Source organism: Aquarana catesbeiana, linkage group LG04 (genome assembly GCF_042186555.1).
Source record: "Aquarana catesbeiana isolate 2022-GZ linkage group LG04, ASM4218655v1, whole genome shotgun sequence".
NCBI classification, from domain to species: Eukaryota; Metazoa; Chordata; class Amphibia; order Anura; family Ranidae; genus Aquarana; species Aquarana catesbeiana.
In genome coordinates this window covers 319,557,799-319,585,367 of record NC_133327.1, presented here as the reverse complement: position 1 = coordinate 319,585,367, position 27,569 = coordinate 319,557,799, and the positions used below count along the sequence as shown (strand labels likewise).

Genomic DNA, 27,569 nt, shown 5'->3' with positions numbered 1-27,569 from the left:
TACGCATAAACTGGAATAAATCCATGCTTTTCCCGATCTCCCAGCCGCCCCTACTCCCCCCCCACCATATACCCCTGCAAACGGTCACTAGGTTTCGGTATCTAGGCATTGAAATACAAAGGGATCTCTCTTGTTATCTGACAGATAATGTATACCCCATTCTACAGCAACTAATAAGACGCTGCTTAACATGGAAGTCCCTTCCCCTGACACCGGTGGGTAGGATAAACCTTCTCAAAATGATATTCCTCCCCAAATTCCTGTATGTATTTAGAAACACTCCAGTACCTATCCCTGAATCATTTTTTAAGCAACTAGATCGGGTGATTACTAATTTCATTTGGGTGGGACAGACCCCCAGGGTTGCCAAAACGGGCCTGCAGCTTCCCCTATCTGCGGGTGGGCTGGCATTGCCGTGCTTCAGGAAATATTATTGGGCAGCGGTGCTGGTGACGGTGCGCTGGTGGTTTGTTCAGTCACGACATAACCCAGCGGTCAATTTAGAAGCAGCCATATTGGGGTCATATTCAGCATTGAGCAACCTGGTATTCAGGGGTCCAAAAGCACAAGGCAATATGACCATCCCCATGCGCACGACCGCCAAAATTTGGGAACAGCTGACAGCTAAGCTCAACCCACCACAAACTTATTAACCCTATACACCACTCTGGGGTAACCCTAAACTACCACATCTCTTAATGATCCCAGACCCAGCAGTCTGGGCTAAATATGAAATTAAAATCTTACAGCATATTATGCCAGAGGGTAAACTCCTTACATTTGACGAACTGCGTAATACCTTCCAACTCCCTACTAAAATGTTTTTCCGCTATTTGCAACTGAGACACGCAACTCAGGCTCAATTCCCTTCAGAAATTCAACTACAATCACATATGGTGGAGCGCTTCCTTATTTCCAAGCATATGGACCGTGTCCTTTCCTCTTTGTATCTCCGGGTGTCCCTGGGAACTGATAACCAGGGGACTAGGCTATTTAACAAATGGAAGCTGGCTGTGCCCTCCCTGACGGATGACGATTGGGAAGAGGGAGTCCAACAATATATTCCTTTGATGATATCCGCCAGGGACAGGTACATCCAGTTAAAATTCCTTCACCAGGCATACTACACACCCCAACGGCTTGCTAAAATATATCCCTCTCACTCTGATAGGTGCCCAAAATGCAATACGGATATAGGTACTTTCTTACATGTGGTGTGGTCGTGCCCCCTTCTTCAACAGTTCTGGAGGGAGGTGGTGCAATACATCAACTTAATTGGGAACCTGACACTTACACTGGATCCCCGGGTCCTTCTCCTGGGGATCTGTGATACCCTCATCGCGAACACCCATAAGAGGCTATTCGTTTTCTATGCTCTATTCTATGCAAGGAAAACCATCTTATTTAAATGGAAACAGACAGACCCCCCCAACAGTGGGACAATGGAAAACACTCATTGATAAGACCCTCCCTCTATATAAGCTCACATTTATGAGCCGGAAGTGTCCCAAAAAGTTTGAAAAAATTTGGGGTCCATGGGTGTCTGGGTGATGGCCTCTGATGCGGATCCCCCCAGGAGAAATCGCTGAACTTATACACCACTAGATCGATTAAGAAATATTTAGAATACACTTAAAATTACCACTAAAATATACCTCTCCCCCCCCCCCCTTTTTTTTTTTTTTTTTTTTTTTTTTGCTTTGAGGAGGAGGTATTGCTCCTAAAATACAACTTTGTAGTGATATGAATACTTGCAACTAAGATCTGAACTGATGTGCCTTGCTTTTTGATGTAATACTTGAGACTATTTAACTTAGATTGTCACTTTCCTTCTGGAAATGGTTCTTCTTTGCCTCTTTTATGTAATCCTCTCTTATTGTGCCCCTTTTATATTTCTATGTATAGGTATATGTACATTTATATATATATTTGTGAATGTACGTCTTTTTTATCTTTGTACTGAAACTTTTCTCCTTTGGAGATGAATAAAAACGTAACTGTTAAAAAAAAAAAATTGATCAGTGCTAAAAATATGCACTGACACTGTATAAATGACACTGGCAGGGAAGTGGTTAACATCAGGGGCAATCAAAGGGTTAAGTGTGTTCCCTGCTTGTGCTTTCTTACTGTGGGGGGTGGGTTCACTGCATGGACACAGTGATCCGTGTCCCTGATTAGCAGGAACACAAGATCACAGTGTCCATGTCTGACAGAACAGCGGTCTGCCTTGTTTACATTGGCATACCCCCCGTTCTATCTCTATAGGCAGTGATCACAGGTGGCTGGCTCCCCCCTATGGCCAATCAGCACACGATCGTGCCTCCGGTGGCAGGTGCGCACACCCCCATTGGCTATTGCACAAAATCATGTAAAAGTACATGATTTTGCACAATAGAGCCACCCTGCCGCAGTAAATATGCAGTAGGCGGTTGGTAACTGGTTAATCAAAGTAGCAGTATATTTCTAAATTCAAAATAATCCTATAATATAATATAATAATGGAGTACAGTGTTGGGCAGAACTACCGTGAAAAAAGATTTAGTGGTACTTATTTTAGATAACTGACAAATAAGAAAGCCATGTGACCTGCAAATGGGAAAAATGTATTGAATTCTGGGGTGCATCACTAGAGCCATCACCAGCAGGTGGAAGGACGTCCGGAAACAGCAGCAGTGTGCCCCATACATGTCTAGGTGCTGCAGCCATGCCTGTCACTGACCACTAACTGTATCCCTGCTGCCTTTGTCCCAAGTGCCTGTGTCCCATTGCCTGTTGCTGTTTGGGATAAGCAGGCAGCTGTCAACTCTGAAGGTGGGTTCAGCCTCCTGAGCCTGGGAGAAAGGAAACCTCACATGCTACCGAGATGTGTCTGATGTGTGTTAGGGAGTAACTGGCTGTACTCGGAGGGAAGGGGGGTGGTGATTGTGCTAAGGGGCACTAAACTGGGGGTTATTGTGCTGTGCTGGAGTACACTGACTTGGGGTGGTGATTGTGCTGGAGGACACTGAACTGGGGGGGGGGGGTGATTGTGCTGGGGCACACTGATCTGGGAGGTGGTGATTGTACAGGGGGATACTGACCTGGGGTGTGGTGATTGTTCTAAGGGGCACTGACCTGGATATGGTGATTGTACTGGGGAACACTGACCTGGGGGTGGTAATTGTACTGGGGAGACCAACCTGGGGGTGGTGATTGTACTGGGGAGACCAACCTGGGGGGTGGTGATTGTGCTGGCAGTTGATGACTGGGGGGTGGTGATTGTGCTGGGACACTGATTTGAGGTAGTGGTGATTGTGCTGGGGGATACTGACCTGGGGGATGATGATTGTGCTGGGGTACACATCTGGGGGGATGATTGTGCTGGAGTACACTGACATGGGGGTGGTGATTGTGTTAGGGTATGCTGACCTGGGGGGGTGGTGATTGTGCTGGAGTACACTGACCTGGGGGTGGTGATTGTGCCGGGGTATGCTGACCTGGGGGGTGATGATTGTGCTGGGGTACACTGAATTGGGGTTTGATTGTGCTGTGCTGGAGTACACTGACCTGGGGGTGGTGATTGTTCTGGGGTACACTGAACTGGGGGTTGATTGTGCTGTGCTGGAGTACACTGACCTGGGGGTGGTGATTGTGCTGGAGTATGCTGACCTGGGGGATGGTGATCGTGCTGCAGTACGCTGATGAGGGAAGTGGTGATTGTGCTGGGGTACACTGACGTGGGAGGTGGTGATTGTGCTGGGGTACACTGACATGAGAGGTGGTGATTGTGCTGGGGTACACTGACCTGGGGGTGGTGATTGTGCCAGGGTATGCTGATCTGGGGGTGATGATTGTGCTGGGGTATGCTGACCTGGGGGGTGATGATTGTGCTGGGGTACACTGAACTTAGGGGTGATTTTTTTATTTGCTACTTTTTCCCACAACAGTGGAGTTACCATTTAAATATTAAAGATTTCAAAGAAAAGGCTACAGAAGAGCCTTCTTAAAACAAAAGACATTTGCATGAGTCATGTCCAAAACAAATCTAAAAATAAAAGGTCTATATCTTATTTTAGGACAAAGGCTTTCAAATAATTTCTTTATGACCCTTGGACCAGCTCTGCATCTAGAACTGCTTATTTTAGAACAGTGAGTGAAGCCATGCAAAAATAAATTATTTGAATGGTGATACCCACTATCCTAGAACAAAGATTAAGGCTGGGTTCACACTGCAGTACGGAGCGGCTCACAGAAGGGGTCAGATGTGTCCCCACTGTTTCAGGTCCGATTTCAGTCCGAATTTTTTGCTGAATTTGGACCTGAAATGACTGGAAAACGCACAGGACTCCTGTGCAATTCTCACTAAAGCCGCTCTGGAGATGTGTGAATCGGTTCCATAGAGAGTCAGTCACAATCTCCTGACATGTGAATTGGATGCGGGGAAACCACATCCAATTCGCAATAGTGTGAACCCAGCCTAAACATCTTTTTTCTTGGATATATATTAGAAGTGACCCATCCAGACACCTTCTGTTAAAACAAGACTCTTTTAAGCTGCACACAGGTTAGGTGCTGAACATTTTGCTTCTATTAAGCCCATCCCACAATTACCTGTCCCAAAGTAAAAGCTAAATATGGATTTTCTGGTTATAAATACTGCTTTTTTAAGCCTCATTGTAAATTACTGTACTTACAATACATAAAAATTGTTCAAGATATAATTTAACTGGTAAAATGGATTCTTACTTTAACTTGCTTATCAAGTTCCTGCTTGAATATATCTTGCTTTTCCTTCAACAAGGTCTCTTTCACCTGTAACAATTGCATAGTAGAATAAAATAGTCAATGCTTCAGTCTGGTTAAGGATATATAATCTCTTCTTTTAATATTATCTCTTAATTAGGAATGCTAGCCTTTGTACCTCTAAAGTTAATACATATTAAGCTTTAAAACATTTTTAGTTGTTATCCTTAGCATTGCGTGATTTCTGGTTTTACATTTTACACACTTTCTGTAAACTCTATTACTAAATTACCTTATTGATTTGTAGATTGTCTGCAAAGTGGCTATCAGCGTTTTACTGCAATTACTTGTAGCACCCTGAAGTCTAGGCAGGGTTGCTCCTAAATTTACCTGCCAGGTATAGTTGCCTTGGCCAATTGTTAGGGATCAATTGATTTCACCCTATGTCTGGAATTGCTGCACTTCTCTCTTCTGTCGCTGGGTGGTCAGGTACCTGGTGACATTAGATAAGACAAGGGCGATGCAAGGACAGATTAGGAGTATATGGGGTGTCTCAGCCAATGGGCAGGGGTTTTCTTGGTCCCCTTAGCGTGCAGGGAGAACCTATATATTTGGGTGGAGTCAGGTGATCTGGGCTCTGTGCCACCTGGACGGCTGTCTGGGTGGAAGTGTGTTGTGTTGCCCGGGCTGCTAGGCTGGAGTTTGGGCCTATCCCGGGCACATCTGGCTGCTAGGCTGTCTGAGGGCCTACCCAGAAGTAAGGGAGCAGTGTAGGGTTGGGATTGCGGCTTGCAGTCAAACCAGAACTGCCGGTTCTGCCGGACGGAGAACCTGTCGTGGTCGGAGGTAGAGGGGAAGCTGTCACCACTAAGGGACCATCCACCTTGTTACCAGGGACCACAGTGAGTAGCTGAAGCAAGTACTGGTGCAGTATTCTCACCAACCGGGGACGGTGAAGAATCGGGAAACTTCAACAGGTGCCAAGCCAGGGACCCAGCCAGTGGGGTGACGCTTGAGGAGTATGTGGAGTGCCAAGCCAGGGACCCAGCAGGGAAGCGGGGAGGACGCTTGAGCAAGATACCAAAGTAAGAAGATTAGAAGAGCTCACGGGATTCAGTGGCATTGATTCAGCAAGTCTAGAGAGACTGGGAGCTCAGTGGGCTGAGAATCTACAAGAAGTGGTTGTATATAAGTAAAGGAGTTTGTTACAATTTGTGTTAGGAGCTGTTCTAAGACTGTTGCCATAGAGACAGCGCTCTTACACACGTGGTGCCTGGCTGGGTGCCTTTCCTTGCATGGCTGTCTACCTGTAGAAGTCTTGGAGTCTGCCAATTGACATTGCAAGTACCTAAGGGTGTCCTGGCCCTAAACATCACAGTCCTAAACCCTCTCCCCCTACAGTTCTGTTCAAGAGAAAATAAATCTCTTTGCATTCAAGAAGTGTCTGGAGCCAATGAATCTACCTTACATCACACTCACTATGCCTTGCAACCCTCTCTGTACAGAAGGATTTCAGCTGTTCCTGGCTCTGGAGGTTCTCATTAGACTAAAGGACCTTGCTACATACTCATGGTCCATGATCAACAACAGCTAAAATAGCATGTATGCCCCATAAAGAGCGCATTGTCTTCAGCTCAGACATGACCAACAGACATGGTTTATTAGGAAGGAACAGTAAAGCAAAGCCATTGTAAAAACATTTACACAACCTAAAACAGTTTGCATTTGGCTGATCACTTTCACCATAAAAGATTACAGATATCCTTTTGGAAAGTAAATCATACCCTTGCACTTGCTACTTTATCAAAAATTTACAGCGAGCTAGGCACATTTATTTAACCATTGTATTGGAAGGGAAGGAAGGAATAGGTCAGGAGCAAAAATAGGCCAACATCCCACAACAGTGCAAAGGGCAAGAAAACCCCTTAATGGGACTTTTAAGGCCTAATGGAAAGGTTATACCATAAATATGAATATAAAAATGGTACTAACAAAAATATATAAAACCTCAAATATAACTTTTATTGAACATTAAAATAAAAAAACAAATCTCGGCTGGTGTATTGGTTATTGCATTTACAGCATACGGAACAAAATACATGTGACCAATGTTCTACATGATCCTGGTGGTTGTCACGATACATATACCGAGACCAAACATGTACAGAATCACCCGACGGGTTTCAGAAAAATATTCTTTCGTTCTTCAGGCGTGTACATTGGTAGAACAGAGTTACTTATGTTGCGAAAAATGCACTCTTTTTGTGCAGAGCAGAGTGAGACAGTGCATTACTGGATTTTAAACAGTATAGGCACTTATTTGTAATGCTTTACACAGCTATACCTGCAAAAAAGGGGCAGCCTGAAGTGATCTATCATGACTTCATTTTTTGACTAAAGTTCCACTTTAAAGAGGAAGTAAAGTCTTCCTGATTAATTGTACCTACAGGTAAGCCTATAATAAGGCTTACCTGTAGGTACAGTAAATATCACCCAAAATTGCATCATTTAGGAGATATTTACTATATAGTCTTCTGCCAACGTCATTGACGCATGCGCACTGAAGGAATAGCCGATCATGCAGCTTCTTCAGGGCCCTGTGTCATGACCAGAAAGACCCGCGCGCATGCGCGGGAGTCGCGTCATCTCAGCCCTGCCAACCTGGAAGAAACTCCGGGGAAAATGTCGGCCGTCTCAGCGGTGTGTGGGTGCCTCTGCAACAGCTTCATTCTAAGGTAAGTATTTCATAACGAGCTAGTATGCATACTAGCTCATCATGCCTTTGTCTTACAGATTTTTTTATTTTATTGTATTGTTTACAACCCCTTTAAGCTGGGTACACACGTATAGAAATTCAGCCGATTCAACAGGAGCCGGATGAATTTTGACCCATGTGTAGCCCTCTCTGTTAGAGGATTGTTAAACTGGCTTCTGTTAAATGGTCCTGCTGGAGTTCGATCACTGGCTGCAGTGCTGATTAGTGTATTCTGACAGGCTGGGGGTCCCTGCTGTCACAATACAATAGCACAATGGGGGGGGGATCCCTGCATCCACATCGCTTGTGTGGATGCAGGAATCTGTGAGCTGGCTGGTTAAACTCCAAAAACTTACATTGTATACCTAGCTTTGCAGCCTGACACTTCAGCTCTGAGAGGGAACGTTCAGATATTCAAAACAAATCAAGCAAACCGTGAGAGTAGTAGACTGCTTTATTATAGCCTTTCAAAAGTGGTGATTCAGATTATTACAGATGCCCTTTGATGACTAGTTCCTTTTGATAAAGAAAAACTTTTTATAAACATTGTAAATCAAATCTCTGTCTTACATATATTAAATTCAGTAATCTATTCTAGTTTGTAAAAAATATGTTTAATTACATCAGAATTGGAGTTAAATTTTAAGAATTGCAAAGAGCAAAACATGTCTATTAAATGGCATTTCACTTACAACATTAGTAAGATCCATTAGCTCCGACCATTTTTGTCTCAAATTTGCCACATCATTTACTTCCTCTCTAGGAATACGCAATTTATAAGACCTGTCAATCAAAAATTGATAGTAAAGAAAAGGATACATAATGACAATTATAAAAAAAATGCATATTTAGTGTTACATACTCAGACTTCCACCAAAGGGGTATTATATGCTGTACAGTTATGCATTATCATTTACATTGTCACAAGGTCTGTGTCATTAAAATATACTGTTTTCTATGATATGGACAATAGGCTACTAACTATAAAATAAATTAATATATAAAATAAAAAACATTATAGAACACGTTTATAAAGCCATGAATGTGACATTCAGCAAATGTTCACTATAGATTAATCAAACACTGTGATTAAAATACATGCACCAGAAAGATACAAAAGCAGCAAATGTTTGGTCAATTTTACATTCACTCCTTAATAAATACACCACAATGTGTACTTTAACATACAACTAGCATATACTGTATAGTTAAATCTGTGCTGACACCAGCCTTTTGAACTCCCCTGCACAGCCAGAAATGGAAAGGCCAGCCATGTCAGCCAAGTAGAATGTTTATTTTTTGGACAGTGCTTTTCAGGGAAAAGCTAACAGAAGGGCAAAGCACAGAGATTACATGATCAATCTGCTACTTCTTCATTGTTCAGTCAATAAGAGGAAATGATGGGTGGCAAATTTGCAATATGCAGAAAAGTGAGCTCTCCGCCATGGAGTGTGACAAGGGTTATTGGAATACACGCTGCATAGATTTACGAATTGTTTGGTGAATAAAACTGTATATTTATTTAATCTGTTCATTTAGGTGTTGGCCTATAATTCAAAAGTGTATTCATTAACTTTATGTGTGTTATCATTAAAAACAGGAATTTTGACTTACCTGTAAAGTCCTTATCTTAGAGTACGGTAAAGGGCAAAGGTCTGGTATTTAAAAAAATATATATATACAATATATAGAATCTTATCACGAAAAGTTTTATTCCAAAAGTGTATACTTTCACTTTAGGCAAAACAATGCAATGTCCATGGCCACATAGGGCCATCCAAACAAACAAAAGTGTTTCAAGTGTAAACAAGCGTTTTTCTTAGCAGTCTCTTCATGTGCAGAAAAACTCCCAGGAATGTGCTCTACCAATCCAATCTAGTGCAACTCAAACTGCTCCCCTTAAGAATAGACCCCTTAGATCAGTGGTTCTCAACTCCTGTCCTCAGGACCCACTAACAGGCCAGGTTTGCAAGATAACTGAAATACATCACAGGTGATATAATTTTCTGATTAGTGATTGCAGTATTCTAGTCTGCACAACCCCAAGGTAATACTTAAAATCTGGCCTGTTAGTGGGTCTTGAGGACAGGAGTTGAGAACCACTGCCTTAGATTATAGGACGTATATTAACGCTTGATTAAAATATAAGTGGAATCCATTCACAAACAGGCTTATATGTAATGTGAGTCATCATGGGTCATGATGAGTATATTTGTGTAACACATTTTTCTGGGCCAATTTGGTTCAATGAGAATCAACCAGACTCTTTCTTCCTCTATCTTGTGCAGCAGTCAATGGGAGATTTTCATTTGAGGGAAGGCATAAACCAGTTGGATTTAAGCCCAAGGAGTCACTAGAGAATCTACTGTGAAGGATAAAGGATACCTGGTTGTGGCTGCAAATTTGCTCAGCTTGTTAAACCTGGAGGCCAGTATGTTCATATCTGGTTTTCCCCACCTTTATCAGAAAATTTGAAAGAACGGGGTGCTGAGACCACTCCCCTGGGTTGACAACTTAGAAGGTCCACTCCCGAAATGTGGACTTCCGAGAGAGCTGAAATGTAAGTTTCTGCCAATGAGAGTATTAGACGTATTTGTTTCAGTACTTCTAGGCTTATGGTGCCCCCTTGATGATTTATGTAGGACACTGCTGTGGCATTGTCCAATTGTACTTTGACTGGGTGACCTTGTAGAAGGGAGGTTCAATGCTGTAGAGACAGTCTGATGGCTCTCAGTGGTAGAATATTGATGGGAAGTTGGGACTCCCACATCTATCATTACCAAGTTTTAAGTCTTGTAATGGAAAGACTTTCCCATTTCCAGGGCAGGACTGGGAAGCCACCATGTCAGGGAGATTTTGCTTGATTGGAAAGAAGTGTTGGGCAATCTAAGGATTGGGACTGCTTGCTACATGTCTTTAGGATGTTTGATTAAAGGGATCTGGAGTGAAATTGGGCAAAATTAACTGCCTCAAAGGAGGCTAGCATGAGGCCCTTAACCTTCATGCAGAAGCAAATTAAGAGGTGTTGTGGTGACCTGAGGGTCAGAGAGCTAGACCTTTGGGAGGCAATCTTCTCTTGTCTCGGTGTCTAAGAATAAATCCAGGAACTCCAGGCAGTGTGAGGGCTAAAGTTCAGTATTGGGTGGATGCCCCCATTGGGTTTAAGAATTGTGAACTGGTTTGAACAGAAACCTTAAAACCATTAATCGGAAGAAACTGGTACCGCCACTCCTTGTGTCTGAAGTTGGCACAAGGGGTCATCAAATCTGTCTTTCTTTCATCTGAAATTGATAGATTGGAAGGTAAAAAGTGAAGAAGGGGCAGGGACAGGAACTCTATTTTGTACCCCTTTGAAATGATAGATTGGATCCAGAAATCCATGATGTCTTGGATCCTGTCTGGCACAAAAGCCAACAGACATTCACCCACTCTGAGGAGTGGGGCTGACCCTTCATTGTGAGGAGAGCTTCTGAGAAGGCTTGATGGGCCAAGCCTTGTGACAAAAGGAAATGTTAAGCCTTGGTTTTGAGGCTGATGCCTAGGAAGAATGGAAAGACCCCTTTCTTTGAGTAGAGGTAGAAACCTTGGTAGTAGGAGACATAGTTTTTTTTTTTTTCTTGTAGGGTAGGAGGACCTTGCCCCCAATAACTTCCTTGATGAATTTGTCAAGGGATTCCTCAAAGAGACATTCACAATCAAATGGAATGCATAGAAGACATTTCTTAGAAGCATGTTAAGCAGATCCAGCTATCGGTCACAAAATCCTGTGCATGTGCACAGAGATAAGATTCTTGAAACTTGTCAAATTACAATTTCAAGAGCATCAACACAAGACAACAGGGTTGAAGGAATCAGCTGTAATTGTAAAATGAGAGCAGGGTCTTCAAAGACAAGTTCTTGTTCTCTGTTCATGTGTCTTGACCAGTTAGCAACAGCCTAAAAAATAATCACGACAGCAGTTGCCAGCTGCAGGGCTGGGTGTGCAAGAGCAAGTAAGGCTTTTTTAAAGGACTTCAAAATGCCTATCAACAGAATTTTTAAAGGAACAGACATCCTCTGTGTTTGTTTTTTGTTGCCAACTGAAGTGACAGCATCCTGGAATAGACCATTTCTTTTTAAAATCATTTTCCATAGGATAAATATTAGCAAATAGTTTAGGAGTAGTGAAAACTCTTTCAGGGTTGAGCCAGTCCCCAATCTCTACATATAGGGAAAAAGCATTTTTAGTTTTAGCAAGTCTCCTGGTACCCCATAAGGGTCTGTTTTGGCTATAGAGGATCAGATGCTGTTAGATAAAGTGTCCACAGTGGAAAGCATTTGGTGCAAAGCCATAGCTTGTACCTCATAAGTTTCATAAGAGAGAAAATCCTCCACTGCCTCTGCTACAAAATTAATGTCCTTTCATTTTCCTCCATAGCTTCAAGCAAAGGAGGTTCTGCTTCTGATTCCTGGGTCATGAGAAAAAGAGGATGTGTAGCGTTTTGGGCTTTGGAAACTGAAGGTTCTAGAAGTGCCAAAAGTTTTCCAAAGAATTCAAACATAGTGGTAAAGTTTTTGCAAGATAGGTCACATGGTGCGTGCCTGAGCAAGGTGGGAGCAATGTCAATATAAAACATTGCTCTAGGACAAGAATAAAGGCTATCACCCTGAGTGGTGTCCTGTGTTTCCTGTAGGCCGTCTGCCAAGCGCATGTTATTAGATCTTTTAATCCTAGCTCCCTTAGGCCTGTGAGCCACCATTTTTGGAGAGGGGATCCCCAGTGGCGTTCTCACAGTTTCAGAGTGCGGAATGAATGTAGCTTTGTGGACATGCCTGACCTAGGAGGCATGAAGCAGTTACCTCATCCTTCTGAGACAACGTCTAAGACTAAAGCTGGTTTCACACGGGTGAACTCCCTAATGGGCATCTCCTTGCTCAGCAGGGGATCTCTCTGCTGATCCCTGCTGAGCAGGCGGATCTTGCTCAGCAGGGAATCTCTCTGCTGATCCCTGCTGAGCAGGCGGATGACAGGTCCTTGTCCGCTCTGCTATACAAAGCTGGCCATGGACCCAGCCCCGCTGTTCTCCATGGGGTGGTCAGATAGACCACCTATCCGTTTCCAACCGACTGTCATCCCACCTGCCAGATGGATGGGGAATGGATCCCCCATTCGTCTGTTTTCAGGGGTACAGGTTTCGATCGGATGACGGCGGGCAGGGGCGTTGCTAGGTCTGTGTATAATATATAGGTGTGTGTGTATATGTGCATATATATATATATATATATATATATATATATATATATATATATATATATTGTATTTTACATATATTATCATTACATCAGGGTTCCCAGAGAGCCCCTCCTTACCTCAGAGTCTCCAGAGAGCCTCCCCTTACATCAGGGTCCCCAGAGAGCCTCCCCTTACATCAAGGTCCCCAGAGAGCCTCCCCCACTTACATCAGGGTCCCCAGAGAGCCTTCCCCTTACATCAGGGTCCCCAGAGAGCCCCCCTTACATCAGGGTCCTCAAAAAGCCCCTCCTTACCTGAAAGTCCCCTGAGAGCCCCTCCTTACCCCAGAGAGCCCCTCCCTACCTCAGAGTCCCCAGAGAGCAGCTCCTTACATCAGGGTCACCAGAGAGAGGGCAGGCAGTGAGAGATGATGTAATTTCTTTACTGCCCGCGGCTGCACAGTGAGAGTGGAACAGCTGTGATGCAGGGCGGGTGGAGAGAGATGATGTCATCTCTTTGCTCTCTCGCCCGCCCAGCTCTCCTGTGCTGCCTGCCCGCTCTCTGGTGCTGCCCGCCGCACTTGCGGCCCGGCTGCAGAGAGGCCATGACTACGGCCATCTCTGAGAGACTTGGGGCTATAGCCCCAAAAGCCACCCCCTGGGGGAGGGTTTAAGGTTTTGGTTAAGTGATTTAGATTTACAGTCTGGCTGAGGGTAAATTAGGGCTTTATTTTTATAACCTGAAGCCTTTTGATGGGAACTACCAGCACCAGGTTCTCAGAACAAATTGCTATTGGTTCAATTCTAAAATCCTTTGTTTTTTAATAAAAATTTCAATAGATTGAAAACTAGGCCATGTGAAAGCAAAACACATTTCTTTTTCATACATCATGGGACACAGAGTCAGGCTAATATTCATTACCTGCTGGGTTATACTTCATCTCCGGGTGAATGGACACTGGTAGACCAAAGGTCTTTAGACAAGCAGTGATCCCCTATATAACCCCTCCCATACAGGAAGTACTTCATTTTTCTAGCAAGCACTGAATCCTCAAAAAGAGGGAAGAAACCTCTGTGTCCCATGATGTACTCAAAGAAAAGGATTTTACAGGTAAGTATGATGAAAAAATCCTATTTTCTTTTTCATACATCATAGGACACAGGGTCAGGCTAATATTCATTACCTGCTGGGACGTCCCAGAGCAAAAGCCTTGAGGGGAGGGAGACACCCTGACAAACAATAGCCATCAGACTTTATACAGCAGCCCGCAGTAGATTGCAGCCGAAAGCCAAATCCTCAGCTGCTCGAACATCCACTTGATAAAATTTTGTGAACGTATGCACTGAAGACCAGGTAGCAGCCTTACAAATCTGAGCCACAGATACCTGATGGCGAAAAGCCCAGGAGGTTCCTACACCCCTGGTAGAATGAGCTCTCACCCTAAAGGGAGGAGCTTTACGTTTAAGACCATAGGCCTGGCTGAACAATTGACAATGGAAGCTTTGGAAGCCGCCTGCCCCTTCTTGGGTCCCTTTGGTAAAACAAAAAAGGAGTCTGATCCTCGGATCTCCGTAGAGCTAGACAAATAAACCTTGACTGCCCGGACAACGTCCAAAGAATGCAGTCATCTCTCTTCCGCCAAACTAGGCTGAGAGAAAAAAGACATCAAAATAATGTCCTGATTTAAATGAAAGGCTGACACCACTTCTGGCAAAAAGGATGGAACAGGTCGTAACACGACCCTGTCGTGGTGGAGGATCAAGTACGGTTTACTGCATGAAAGGGTCGCCAACTCAGACACCCTTCTAGCTGAGGTGATAGCCATCGGGAAGGCTAGCTTGCGTGACAGCAAGTCTAATGGAATTTCCTTGATAGGTTCAAATGGTTGTTTCTGTAACAAAGACAGTACCAAGTTCAAGTCCCAAGGACACATAGGTGACCTAATGGGGGGAAGCAAATGAGTTGCCCACTGCTGAATTCTCCCAATCACATAATTCAGAGGATGCCATTTTTTGGCTTCACACCAAGCAATATAAGTCTTCAAGACCTTATGATATTTCTTCCTAGTGACAGCTTTTCTAGCATTCACTAGGGTAGACACCACTGGTCCCGAGATGCCACGGTCCTTTAACACCCTGGTTTCAATAGCCATGCCCTCAAATTTAGAGACTGTAAATTGGGGTGGAATATAGAACCTTGAGACAGCAGATCGGGGCGCCGTGGAAGCGTCCATGGCCCATCTATTGTTAGTCTTACAATCTCCAGGAACCAGGGCCTTCTGGGTCAGGCTGGTGACACCAGAATGACTGGAACTCCCTCTCTCCGAATCCTGCGCAACAAATGTGGAAGGAGAGGGATCAGAGGGAAAGCATAAACCAGGGAGTACTGGCTCCATGGAACTACCAGAGCATCTGCTCCGATTGCGCGAGGATCTCTTGTTCAGGACACAAACTGCTGTAGCTTGTTGTTGAACCTGGATGCCAGTAGGTCGACCTCTGCCCATCCCCAATGTTGCAAAATTTCCTGGAACACTCCTAGGTGTAGGGACCATTCCCCCAGGGAGATTTGCTGGCGGCTGAGATAATCTGAATTCCAGTTCTCTACTCCCGGGATATGGACTGCCGATAGAATCACCACATGTTCCTCTGCCCAGGCTAGTATGTGGGTCACCTTCTTCAGAGCTGAATGACTCCTGGTACCACCTTGGTGGTTTATATAGGCCACTGCAGTGACATTGTCGGACTGAACCCTGATAGGGTAGTCCTGAAGCTCCACCGTCCAGGACCGTAGGGCCAGTCTTATTGCCCGTAATTCCAGGATGTTGATGGGCAGGATCCGTTCTGTCCTTGACCATTTCCCCTGAGCTGTGAGCCCCTCTAGGGTCGCTCCCCAGCCTGAGAGACTGGCATCTGTAGTCAGTACTCTCCCAGTTACCGGGAGGAAGGATCTTCCTTTTCGCAGGTTCTGATCCTGGAACCACCAATTTAGGCTTAAGCGTGTCCGAAGAGATAAGAACATTGGATAATCCAGGGCTTATCCTCTCCTTTTCAAAGCCAACAAGATGTCCTTTTGTAGAGGCCTGGAATGGAACTGTGCACGGGGCAACGATTTGATGGAGGATACCATCCTCCCTAGAAGACTCATACAGAGCCGAATGGAGGGTTGTCTGGTGCCCCTTTTCTGACGCACCTGGTTCTTCAGGGCATAGATCCTTGCAGGTGGAAAGAATACTCTTGCTTGGACCGTATCTAGGATCAGACCTTGAGCTGGTTTCAAGGCTGACTTTTCGGTGTTTATGATCCAGCCTAAGCTTTTCAAATACCGCACTGCGCATGTTATGCTCTGTAACGAGTGATCTCTTCTTTTTTTTTTTGGTTTCATTCTTTTTTTATTAGTTTCAAATTAGGCATACAGTTAGATTTAGTCACATTGTAAAATTTAAGAACATTAATCCAACATTACACTATCACAAGCAGTTATATATACTGTAGACATTTTTCCCATTTTGCTTACCCTTACAATTCCCTTCCCAACCCCCCACCCCCACTGCACGCTATCCACCCCCCACCCTTGGCCATAAACCTCAATTGTTGAGTATAGACTAATACATATCATGCTATAAATTATGATGCAAGGCCATTTTTTTACACTCTATGTTTCCCTCTGAGCCACAAGACTCCTACGGGTTTTATTAAGAAATCATAGAGGGTCATACATTCCTTGGAGCCAAAGCTTCCAGATCTTAGCACATTTACTGTAACTTCCCCTTCTAATATGGATTGTCTTTTCAGTTCTCACCAAAGCATCTATTGTCCTAACCCAGTCTTCCGGAGTTGGGGGTACAGCTGACAACCAGAGTTGCGCTAATAGCTTCCTCGCTTGATATAAACAACTCACCGTAGCAGTGATTGTGCTGCCATTCCCGAGACTTTTTGTAACCAGACCCAGAACACAATGAGTAATCTCTGAGCAGGAGGTCGTCCAGATAACCAAGCACCAAAATCCCTTGGGTCCTTAAAAGACCCAGTACTGGTGCTAGAACACCCGGGGAGTTGTAACAAGCCCGAAGGGTAGAGCCACAAACATAAAATGACGTTCCTCTACTGCAAATCACAGGAACCTCTGATGAGTCCTTATATCGATGGAGGCTAAAAAGTCTTCCATCTGGAGTGAGGCTACAACTGAGCAGACAGACTCCATCTGAAAAGACTGGATTAGTAGATACTGGTTCAGGGATCTTAGGTCCAAAAATGGGCTCTGTGACCCCGTTTGGTTTTTAAATTGCAAAACAGGTTTGCTCTTTCGGATACAGGAACCTGTACAATCACTCCTTGATGCACTAAATGATGTAGTGCCTGAAGAAATAAGTCTCTTTTTGGAGGATCCAAGGGAATCTTAAAAACCTCTGAGGAGGAACCCCCCCCGCAACTCCAGCTTGTAACCGCGGGATATAATTGAGGGTACCCACTCGTCCTGAATTATTGGTCTCCAAATGTCTGCAAAGTGCAGCAGCCTTCCCCCCACCCGATGGAGTGGGGGCGTTCCCTCAAAAGGAGGGCTTGGTGCTGGGTTTAGAAGAATTTTTTCTGGCCCTGGCCTTGCGGCTTGCCCCTGGCCCTACTGCCCTGTTGGCGGAGGAACTGCCGTGGCACTGAGACATTTGAGGAAGCAGTCCCTGAAGTTTAAACGAGGGACGCCTGGTGCTTTTCTTCACAGGAAGTAGAGAACTTTTCCATCCGGAAATCTTTTGAATATATTTGTCCAAATGATCACCAAATAAACGTTCCCCAAGAATGGGGAATGTCACGGAACGTCCCACACTCCGCTTGAGTGCTTCCGTCATATACCACTTCCTCCCAGTCTGTATACAGATATCAGATATTCCAACCTCTCTGAGCACAAAACAAGGCGACACTTGCTTGTTGCTAACATGGACTGACTCTTTATTTGAGATCTCACACAAATATATACACAGCAGAATGACTAAAACCTAACCTAATTAACATGAGCTAATTAACTAATCCTTTTACCCAGACTAAGTGACTACGTCTCCTAGCTCATTGACTATTCAACACACATTACCATATCAACACAGGGTTAATTAGAACAAACAAAAATGAGTTGAATACCCTTAGAACCTGTGGTAAGCCAGACTAAACTCATTTACATTAAACACATTATAGCTGATATCAGACAGGTGAGTGGAGTTGATGACATTAGCATCTTCTCACAGTATGAGTCTCAACAGTATGACTCAGTCACTATTGCTACTATGGCAAATACAGGGTCCCCAGAGTCTGCATGTCCTGGGGGACAAGGACCCGAAGCCAAAGTAACAACACCTCAAGGGTACCCCAAATGCCAGGGCCCATAATCTGTAGGCAAGAGGCTCACATTCAGTCCCCTCCAAAAGCCTCTACCCCGGGTGAGTCTGTCACAGGGAAACCTGCCAATAACTTTTCACAAGGAAGCTCGGCTGACCAGTTCTCATGCCACAAAAGTCTGCGCATATGTACAGACAAGAGAGACAAATGAGAAACCTGCTGTATTGAATCCTTTTAAGGCATCAACAGAAAAACACAGCGCTCGAGGAATATCTGTCTTATTTCAGGCAGATCATCCTGGTTAGGCCTATCAGGCCATTTGACCTGAACCTTTACGGACTGGCAGATACCAATTGCTGCAACAACTGGCTGAATAGCTGAACTGGCCAAAGAAAAGGAAGTCCTTAATAATGACTCCAATTTCTTGTCAACAGGGTCTTTCAAGCCCTGTGCATTATTTACCAGACAAGTTAAGTTCTTGTTTAAGGAAGAGACTGCTGCATCTACGGCTCCCATGCTCCCTTTTTTAACAAACATTTCATCCATGGGATATAACAAGGGAAAACCTCTTAAGAGGAACAAAATCCTGTCAGGATGTTCCCAATCAGCATACACCTTTTCCAGCAGGGGAGTGTAGGGGGAAAGCCTGTGCGGCCTAAAGAGGCCTCAGGGATCCCAAGAGGACCAGGGTGGCTCAGTCACCGCTGCAAGAGGCAGCTTAAAGGCAAAACGAACCATTTCTGTCAGACTCAGGATGAAAAGCCTCTGCGACTGAGAGGCAGGCATCAACTGGATATCTTTTTGTCGAGATTGCTTGGAAGCAGACTCATTTGCCAGGCCCTCCACAGAATCCTGAGCCTTTAGCTCTTTCCCATCCTTAACCAATTCCTGCTCCAAACTAAGAGGCTCCAGGGAGGGGGGTCTGTCATGCTTCTTGCCACCCTGCGGGATGGAGGCAATCCTGCCAGCAATCCTGTGCTCTAACCCAGCTAGGGCCGAGGACAGTTCATCCTTGGTGATAAAGGGTAAAGCAGCAGCGTTGACTGTAGGCACAATACCAGATAGGCGCAGCAGCTCAGATTGCCCGGAAGCCTCTGGTCCTCCAGGGGATACAACACCAGGGATACGACTATGTTCATCAGGAACTACTGATGACATAGGTGTGCCCTTCCCTGTAGTGTTAGTGCCACTCCTCTTTTTTTAAGACATTTACTAGCCACAAAAAGAGAGTACTTGGGTGTAGCATTAAAACATCTTAGAAGGGAGACCCTTTAATAGGGCTCACCAAGCCCCTATGCAACAATCCTGCTAAGCACCTTTAGCCTGCCAAGCAACACTTGCTGACTCACGTGACCTGGGTAAGGAGAAATAAACCGCTGCAAGTGCCTGTTCAGAATCTGCTCTGTGTCCCACAGCTGCCTTCTGGAAGTACAGCATGCTTGGCATATACAGCTTGAATAAGCTGGCTGTGCGTCTGAACGTTCTGTTAATGTGTGCGCATGCACGTGTGCGGTCCCGGCGAATGGGTGTGGCTGTATTTGCATAAGACACAAATCTTCGTATGCCCAGATAAAGACTACTGCGCATGTGTGGCGAAGCTGCTTGTGCCATGGCCGCCAAACAAACTGTTAAGTCCAGCGGCACTCTTGCAAATGCACATGCGCCATGGCCACCAAACAACTGCTGAGCACAGCGGCACTCTTGCGAACGCACGTGCGCCATGGTGAACCAAGGTGAAATGGCATACCGTCGTGCACCATCATACAGTTTAAAAACAACCAGACACAAGCAAAAAAGGTACACTTTGCAAACACCCACAGCTAGCCCAAAACTCCCCCATATGGCCACGGCACACAGGTGTCCAGGCTCTAGCTAGCTTGTCTGATTGTTACAATCACTCGGATACCCCACAATATTAAATAAAGGGGTTTTGCTTACCCGTCCAGGCGCAGGGCAGCTTAGAAACTAAGAACCCAATCTTCACCCTTCACGGCGGGTTCCTGTCACTTGAGGACCTTCAAGGACTGGGTACCCTTTTCATGTTTAGGGTCCACTCCCTTGGACCTGTACAGCACCCTGCAGGAATGCCAGGATTCTACTTCGCGGGGTCCAGCGCCCGGAGGCCACGTTACAGGGAAAAGATTGCAGGATCTTGAGTCTTCTTTGCGAGGCTTGGGTACCATTTATCTAAGCATATAAAGCATATAAGCATATAAAGCATCGGTCAATCCCTTGATTCATTTAAGAACCGTTTGTGGGACTAGAGACCTGGAGCTCAGAGAGCTCAAACAACTGTGCCATCCACCTTGCGGACACTGGTAAAAAACTGAAGTACTTCCTGTATGGGAGGGGTTATATAGGGGATTACTTCCTATCTAAAGACCTTTGGTCTACCAGTGTCCATTCACCTGGAGATGAAGTATAACCCAGCAGGTAATGAAAATTAGCCTGACTAGTGTCCCATGATGTATGAAAAAGAAATGTGTTTTGCTTTCACATGGCCTAGTTTTCAATCTATTGAAAATTTAAAAAAAAAACAAAGGATTTTAGAATTCAACCAATAGCAACTTATTCTGAGAACCTGGTGCTGGTAGTTCCCATCAAAAGGCTTCAGGTTATAAAAATAAAGCCCTAATTTACCCTCAGCCAGACTGTAAATCTAAACCACTTAACCAAAACCTTAACCCCCCCAACATTAAATCTAGCCCTAACACTTAACCTTTACACTCATCCAAACCTTAATCCTAGGGCTAACACTTACAATTAACCCTTAACACTTAACCTGAACCTTAAAACCTAAACAACAAAGTTCCTAAACCAGCATCTCTTAATTTTAAGCCCTAACCTTAACTTAAACCCTATCAATTTAACCAATAAACTGCACTTACCATGTCAGGCACTGAATGCTCACTCTCCTGCACTGAGTTCTACCAGCGCCTCAGTTGCAAAATCCAATACTTGCTGCCTCTTATGCATTATATTAGCACCATTAAATGCACAATTGTGATTCAAAGGGCTAGTTTACTAAAGCTGTTGCAACTGTACCGAATTTGGGCCATGACACTAATGCACAATTAGCACTCCCCATTATTTATCAAACTTTACATAATTGACGCTAATCTGACAGAGCTTTATTTAAGACGCTGGTTGGGAGTGTGCGTAAGGCACGTAAAGATCTGCCAACTATGTCGTAGAGAACCACATTTTTAAATCAATTTAAATGGAGGACTTCGGTTTTTTATAAGCATAAGTGTGATAGCTGTAGAATATGCAAGTTAGCCTAATTTTGTGCAAAAAAAAAAAAATCTATATAAATGTAATAACAGGCATAACGTACCTTGATCTAAAATAGCATTCATGGAAAGAAGAGTGGATGGTGGTCATTAACAGGCATAGTAGCTGACTAACGATTTTACACCTGGTTTTGGCCTGTGCGATCTGGATTCCTTATTAAATCACAATTAAAGGCTTAAAACTCAGTTGCACCTAGCAACAGTTATCCAATGTCTATTAATTATCTCAGCTTGCTATCACTATGAATGTAAAAGCTAGACTTTTTCATAAGTAGATGTTTGCTACTGTAAACTCAGGACCAAATAGAAAAATCAGCAAAAGGCAAAGTGTATTGCTATTCATTTTGGTAACCACGGATTGAAAAGGCTGGTTGATATAAGTTATGATCCTTAGATCATTATTATCGCCTTCTGCACTGCTTTACTGAATAGGGCAAAGTGGGAACTAGTTCAACCAGAGGAGTAAATGACTGCTTATGTAGAAAAGCTGCATGTTTTTCTTTTTCTTAAGAAAATAATCATACATTTTGTGGTCTGCTACATGCTGTATCTTATGTATAAATTCAAAAAGCTCTTAATCTATGTTGAAGAACCTGCCACCATGTTTATATAGTCCTCATGTATATACTGTATGTAACAACTGCACAGGTGAAAATTAAACCTGCAAGCTTTTTATTCAGGGCTAGTTTCAAATTTTGGAGCAGTGGGTAGTTCTATTGGCACCCTACCACCTGACATCCTTCAATCCAAAAATCAAAGGAGCCAGATGGATAGTTCTCAGCCAATACAGTGACTGCGGTGAATTGAGTCCTCACTGCCTTTTTTAACCCTAAAAATGCAGATCAGCTGCTTCGCAACCAAGTGCATTGCACGTGGTTGCAGAGCAGTTGTGGCATGACCCAGTTCGCTTAAATAGGATGCAATTGGTGGTGATACTGTCCATCGAATGCAACAAGGTTTTTAATTTTTGATGTGGCAGAAAGGCATCGGGTCCCCAGCATGTGTACAGCCCAAAGTGCCTTCATGCCATTTGGGTGTGGAGTTGGGTGGGTGGTAAAATCGCATCTCAACTATCTGCTTTACCGTCACCTGGCCACTCATGTGAATGAGCCTTAAAAATAGGATTTTTTATTACAGCTTACCTGTAAAATCCTTTTCTTTCGACGGACATCACGGGACACAGAGCCACAGTAATTACTGATGGGTTATAGGGTATCACTAGGTATTGGACACTGGTCACACCCTAATCAGGAAGTTCAACCCCCTATATAACCCCTCCCCTTCCAGGGATACCTCAGTTTTGTAGCAAAGCAGTATAGGTGTATTAGAAGAGGGGCGGGACCTCTGTGTCCCGTGATGTCCGTCGAAAGAAAAGGATTTTACAGGTAAGCTGTAATAAAAAATCCTATTTTCTTTTCTCGGACATCACGGGACACAGAGCCACAGTAATTACTGATGGGATGTCCCAAAGCAATGCCAACTGAGGGGGGGGAATCACAACCAAGTAGGGTGCTATCAGACCTGAGGACCTTGTACCGCTGTCTGCAGCACACTACGCCCAAAGGCGATATCCTCATGCCTTCTCACATCCACCTGATAGAATCTGGTGAATGTATGAACTGAAGACCAGGTTGCGGCCTTGCAGATCTGAGCCATAGAGGCCCGGTGATGCACTGCCCAAGAAGCACCAATAGCCCTTGTGGAATGTGCCTTGATCTGAAACGGGGGAACCTTCCGTTTCAAACCGTAAGCTTGAATAATCAACTGTCGAATCCATTTAGAAATGGTCGCTTTTGACGCTGCCTGTCCTCTATTGGGACCCTCCGGCAGCACGAACAAGACATCCGTCTTGCGAATCTGAGCAGTTGCCTCCAGATAGGTCTTGACTGCTCTTACTACATCCAAAGAATGTAATGACCTTTCTTCCGAAGAACAAGGTTCTGGAAAAAAGGAAGGTAGCACAATGTCTTGGTTTAGATGAAAATCTGAAACCACCTTCGGTAAAAAAACTAGGATGAGGACGCAGTACCACTCTATCCTTGTGTATAATCAAGTAAGGCTCTTTACAGGGAAGAGCTGCTATTTCTGATACTCTTCTAGCAGAAGAGATAGCTACCAGGAAAATTAGTTTCCTCGTCAGTAAGACCAAAGGAATCTGACGTATTGGTTCAAAAGGTTGTTTTTGTAACACCGATAGAACCAAGTTCAAGTCCCAGGGGTTTAGGGGCGCCTTAACCGGAGGATTAAGACGCATCACCCCCTGTATAAAGTTTCGGATCAGAGAATGCGAAGCAAGCGGCCGTTGAAACAACACTGATAAGGCCGACACCTGGCCCTTGATGGTACTCAAGGCCAGCTTCATCTCTAATCCTAATTGTAGAAAATCCAGAATTCTACCTATGACATATTTCCTGGGATGCCAACCCCTGGATTCACACCAGGATACATAAGCTTTCCAGACACTATGATAAATCATTCTGGAAGCTGGCTTCCTTGCCTTGATCAAGGTAGATATGACAGGACCTGAAAGCCCACGATTTTTCAGAACGTGGGATTCAATAGCCCACCCGTCAAATCTAGCATTTGTGAGGCAGGCTGGAACACCGGACCTTGAGCTAACAGGTCTGGGTGTATCGGTAGGGTCCACCGGGAACCCACCATCATCCCTGCTATTTCTGCTTATCAGGTTCTTCTGGACCAAACGGGGGCCACCAGAAGTGCCGACTTCCCTTCTTGCCTGAGTCTGCGAAGGAGCCGTGGCAGTAGCAGAATGGGAGGGAATGCATAAATCGGTGAGAGCCGATGCCACGGAATCACCAACGCATCCGTCCTGCCTGCAAGAGGATCCCAGGCAACCGGTAGGAAGGATTTCCCCTTCTGTAGGTTTTCGGGTATGAGCCATCAACTGAGGCTCTGACGCATCGCATGCGATAGGTGCATTGGAAAGTTTAATGCCTGCACCTTCCTGTTCCAGGTCAACAGAATACTGTGTTACAACAGTTCTGCTTGGAACTGCGCATAGGGAACTGCTTCGAATGAAGCCACCATCTTCCCCTGCAGCCTTATACAAAGGCGGACAGAAAGACCCTTCTTGGCCCTGACTGTCAGAATCAGCTCCCTTAGAGCAGTGATCTTTGCCTGCAGACACTTCAGTTAAGCAGGAAAACTGGGCACATATAGGCCTGCATCTCTGATGCCTATTGATATCAGAAATTCTCCTCCCTGCAGGACGGAGATTACTGTCTGAATTGATTCCAAACGAAAGGACTGCATCCTTGGGAATCGTTTCAGATCTCTCAAATCCAAAATGGGTCTGTCGTCCCCATTTGGTTTTCGGACCATAGAAAGATTGGAACAAAGTCTCAATCCTTGATCCTTTGTGGGAACCCCCACAATGACCTCTTGCGACAAAAGTCGCTTTATCGCTAGAAGGAGCGACTGCTTCTCTTCTGGCTTTCTGGGAACACCTGATCTGAGGAAACGAGGAGAGGGACATTCTTGGAACTCCAGTCTGTACCCTAAGGTTACCGTGGAGATCACCCATCTGTCCTGGAAGTCCTTCTGCCAGGGCCCTGAGAGCTGCAGCAGTCTTTCCCCCCACTCGAGCAAGCGGGGCGCCCCTTCATGAAGAGGTCTTAGTGTCTTGCTTAGAAGACCTTTTCCCCCAGGATTTCTTGTGTCCCTGGGGTTGACTCTTGTTTCTTGCCCCATACGGAGGAGACCCTCGTGACTGCCTGGAGGCTGATGCCCCTGGCGCTGGGGAAAGAGTCCGTTTAAAAGAGGGACGCTTACTCTTCTTCTTATCAGGTAAGAGAGTGCTTTTCCCACAGGAGATCATCTTGATATAATTATCCAAGTCCTCTCCAAACAACCTTTCACCACGGAAGGGAAACCCAGCCAGTAGCTTCTTACATGGTGCTTCGGCTGACCAGTTTTTCAACCATAAGATTCTACGTATATGCACCAACCCAAGCAAGAGGCGAGAGGTTTGCACGATAGAATCTCTAATGGCATCAACAGCATAACATAAAGCCGCAGGAAGGTTAGCAAACCCCTGGGCCTGCTGTTCAGGTAATACTTTGATGACCTGTTTAACATGGTCTCTTAAGTATTGACAGACTCCAATCGCTGCTACTGCAGGTTGGGCCACTGATCCTGCTAAAGAGAACACATCTTTCAATAAGAAGTCCATCTTTTTATCCACAGGATCTTTGAGCATCTGAGCGTTGTCTACAGGACAAGTCAGATTACTATTTACAGAGGAAATGGCCGCATCAATGGCCGGTATTCCCCACCTCTTAATAAACTTTTCTTCCATAGGATAAAGTGTAGAAAACTTTTTCGGCGGAAGAAATCGCTTATCTGGGTGATCCCACTCAGAATAAAGCAGCTTTTCAAGTAAATTATGAACAGGAAAAGCATGTGCTGCTTGGAAAGGTTTCAGTGACCCCAAAGCAGAAGAGGTTTCTGTAGTAGTTTCAGGTAGGGACAACTTAAATGTGGAGCGGACCAAACCAGTGAGGATCTGCACTAAGACTTTCTCCTCTTGGGAAGTCGCAGAGGGTCGCTCTCCACCTGAATCCTCCGAAGAGGAATCATCTGTCCCATCCCGATCCTCTGAAAGGGATTCATCTCCTTTATCCCAGAGCTCCTCTGACTGAGGGTCTTGGGAAGCAGAGGAAGGCCTTGTGTGTTTTCTTTCACTGCGTGAAGATGTAATCGCGGCCATTAGCTTTTTCTCTAATCCAGAAATGGTTGAGGAAAAAACTTCTTGTGTAATGTACACAGGGGCTGAAGTGCCGGCAGCAGATGTAGCCCCTAACCCCAATGGCTCTCCCTGTCCAGCTGCCCCTGGTCCCTCAGGAGGGGATGGTGTAGCAGACAGGGGGTCCTCAGAACCTGAAAGAGACCCCCTAGTGCCTCTGGTTCTTGGGGTGCTTGAACCTCTTCTACCCATAGTGCAAAGCAACAAGGTGTGAGGTATCAAAAGCGAACACTGACTGCTGAGCGATGTAGTCTGGCTAAAAGCCTTGCTACCAAATGCCCAGTCCGGTGTTCTTTAGTAAATGCAGCCTAGGGGAATGCCTGTGTCCCACCTTACATGCGACTGTCAGCTCTGTGTCTCTCCAAAGCTCAGAGCACCTGTACAGTGTGCTTTAAATGGCCATGCTTTCTGGCACTGTGGGCGTCTGGGCACGCTGACGCTGTGCTGACGCCCCGCCCCCCCTTCCCCCCCTCGTTTTTGAAAAACGAGCGCTTCCCGCGCGAGCCGACCCTTTCTGACAAGCCTGAAGGGAGGCTGGGGTTGGGGGAATAAGGAGGAGGCCGGCAGTGATGGGCCCTGCATCGCAATGCGGCTTCGGTGGCGGCTTCGGTGGCGGCTGTGACAGTGCGGTCTCACCCGCCTTACAGCATACCTGAGCCTTTCCCTAGCCTGGGGGGACCATCCCAGCAGAGAAAACCCCCCACCATCTACCTTTGGAGCTGGAGGAAGAGCTAATGCAGCGGACGCTGAGACAGATCAAACATGAAAAGGTTTGTGCTCTTGGCAGCCCCCGGTGGTCACAATAGGCACAGCATGCATTCACCTTAAAGGAGAAAAGCCACTAGAACTCAAAAATTCTGTGGAATCTCCTCTTACCTTATCCAGGCCGCAGGGTTCAGTTTACACAGACCCAGCCTTCGCCTCTCACGGTGGGCTCCGTTTGTGGAAAAACCGTCAGAGACTGGGGCCCCCATCAGTAGGGGGATCCTTCAGTTCTGGGCCTGTAAAGCACCTCGCCAGAAATTAGGAAGTTTAAAGCCATTTTCTGATCCGCGGGTCCAGCTCTCTAAAAAGAGAAGCGTTACAGGTAAAACCTCGTTTCTTCGGACACGAGGCCCGGGTACCATCCAATTCGGCCATGAAAAGACACTTTGAATGGATCCGGTCGCCTGGCTTGCCCCAGTATAGGATCTTAGAATATTCCTTTTGGAGCTTCAGCACAGGACATCTTTACACGTCCAACACCTAAGACACTGGTGTAAAAACTGAGGTATCCCTGGAAGGGGAGGGGTTATATAGGGGGTTGAACTTCCTGATTAGGGTGTGACCAGTGTCCAATACCTAGTGATACCCTATAACCCATCAGTAATTACTGTGGCTCTGTGTCCCGTGATGTCCGAGAAAAGAAAGAGATACTTGTGAAGGAAGCTGCCTAATTTTTGAAGAGCAATCACAGTAGTGCCTTTGATTTTCAAGTACATGCTGTACTCTCTCCTAT

At 45.2% G+C, this 27,569-nt stretch overlaps 1 protein-coding gene across 1 annotated transcript in view; it reads right to left on the bottom strand.

Moving 5' to 3' along the window:
- LOC141141245 (dynein axonemal heavy chain 5-like) overlaps window positions 1-27,569 on the bottom strand; it is a 334,052-nt gene that overhangs the window by 226,958 nt on the left and 79,525 nt on the right. The window contains exons 28-29 of the mRNA XM_073628924.1: window positions 8,170-8,260; window positions 4,726-4,791 (exon numbers count right to left, since the gene is read on the bottom strand). Of these exons, the coding sequence (XP_073485025.1) occupies window positions 4,726-4,791; window positions 8,170-8,260 (157 nt within the window). The remainder of the gene's footprint in view (window positions 1-4,725; window positions 4,792-8,169; window positions 8,261-27,569) is intronic.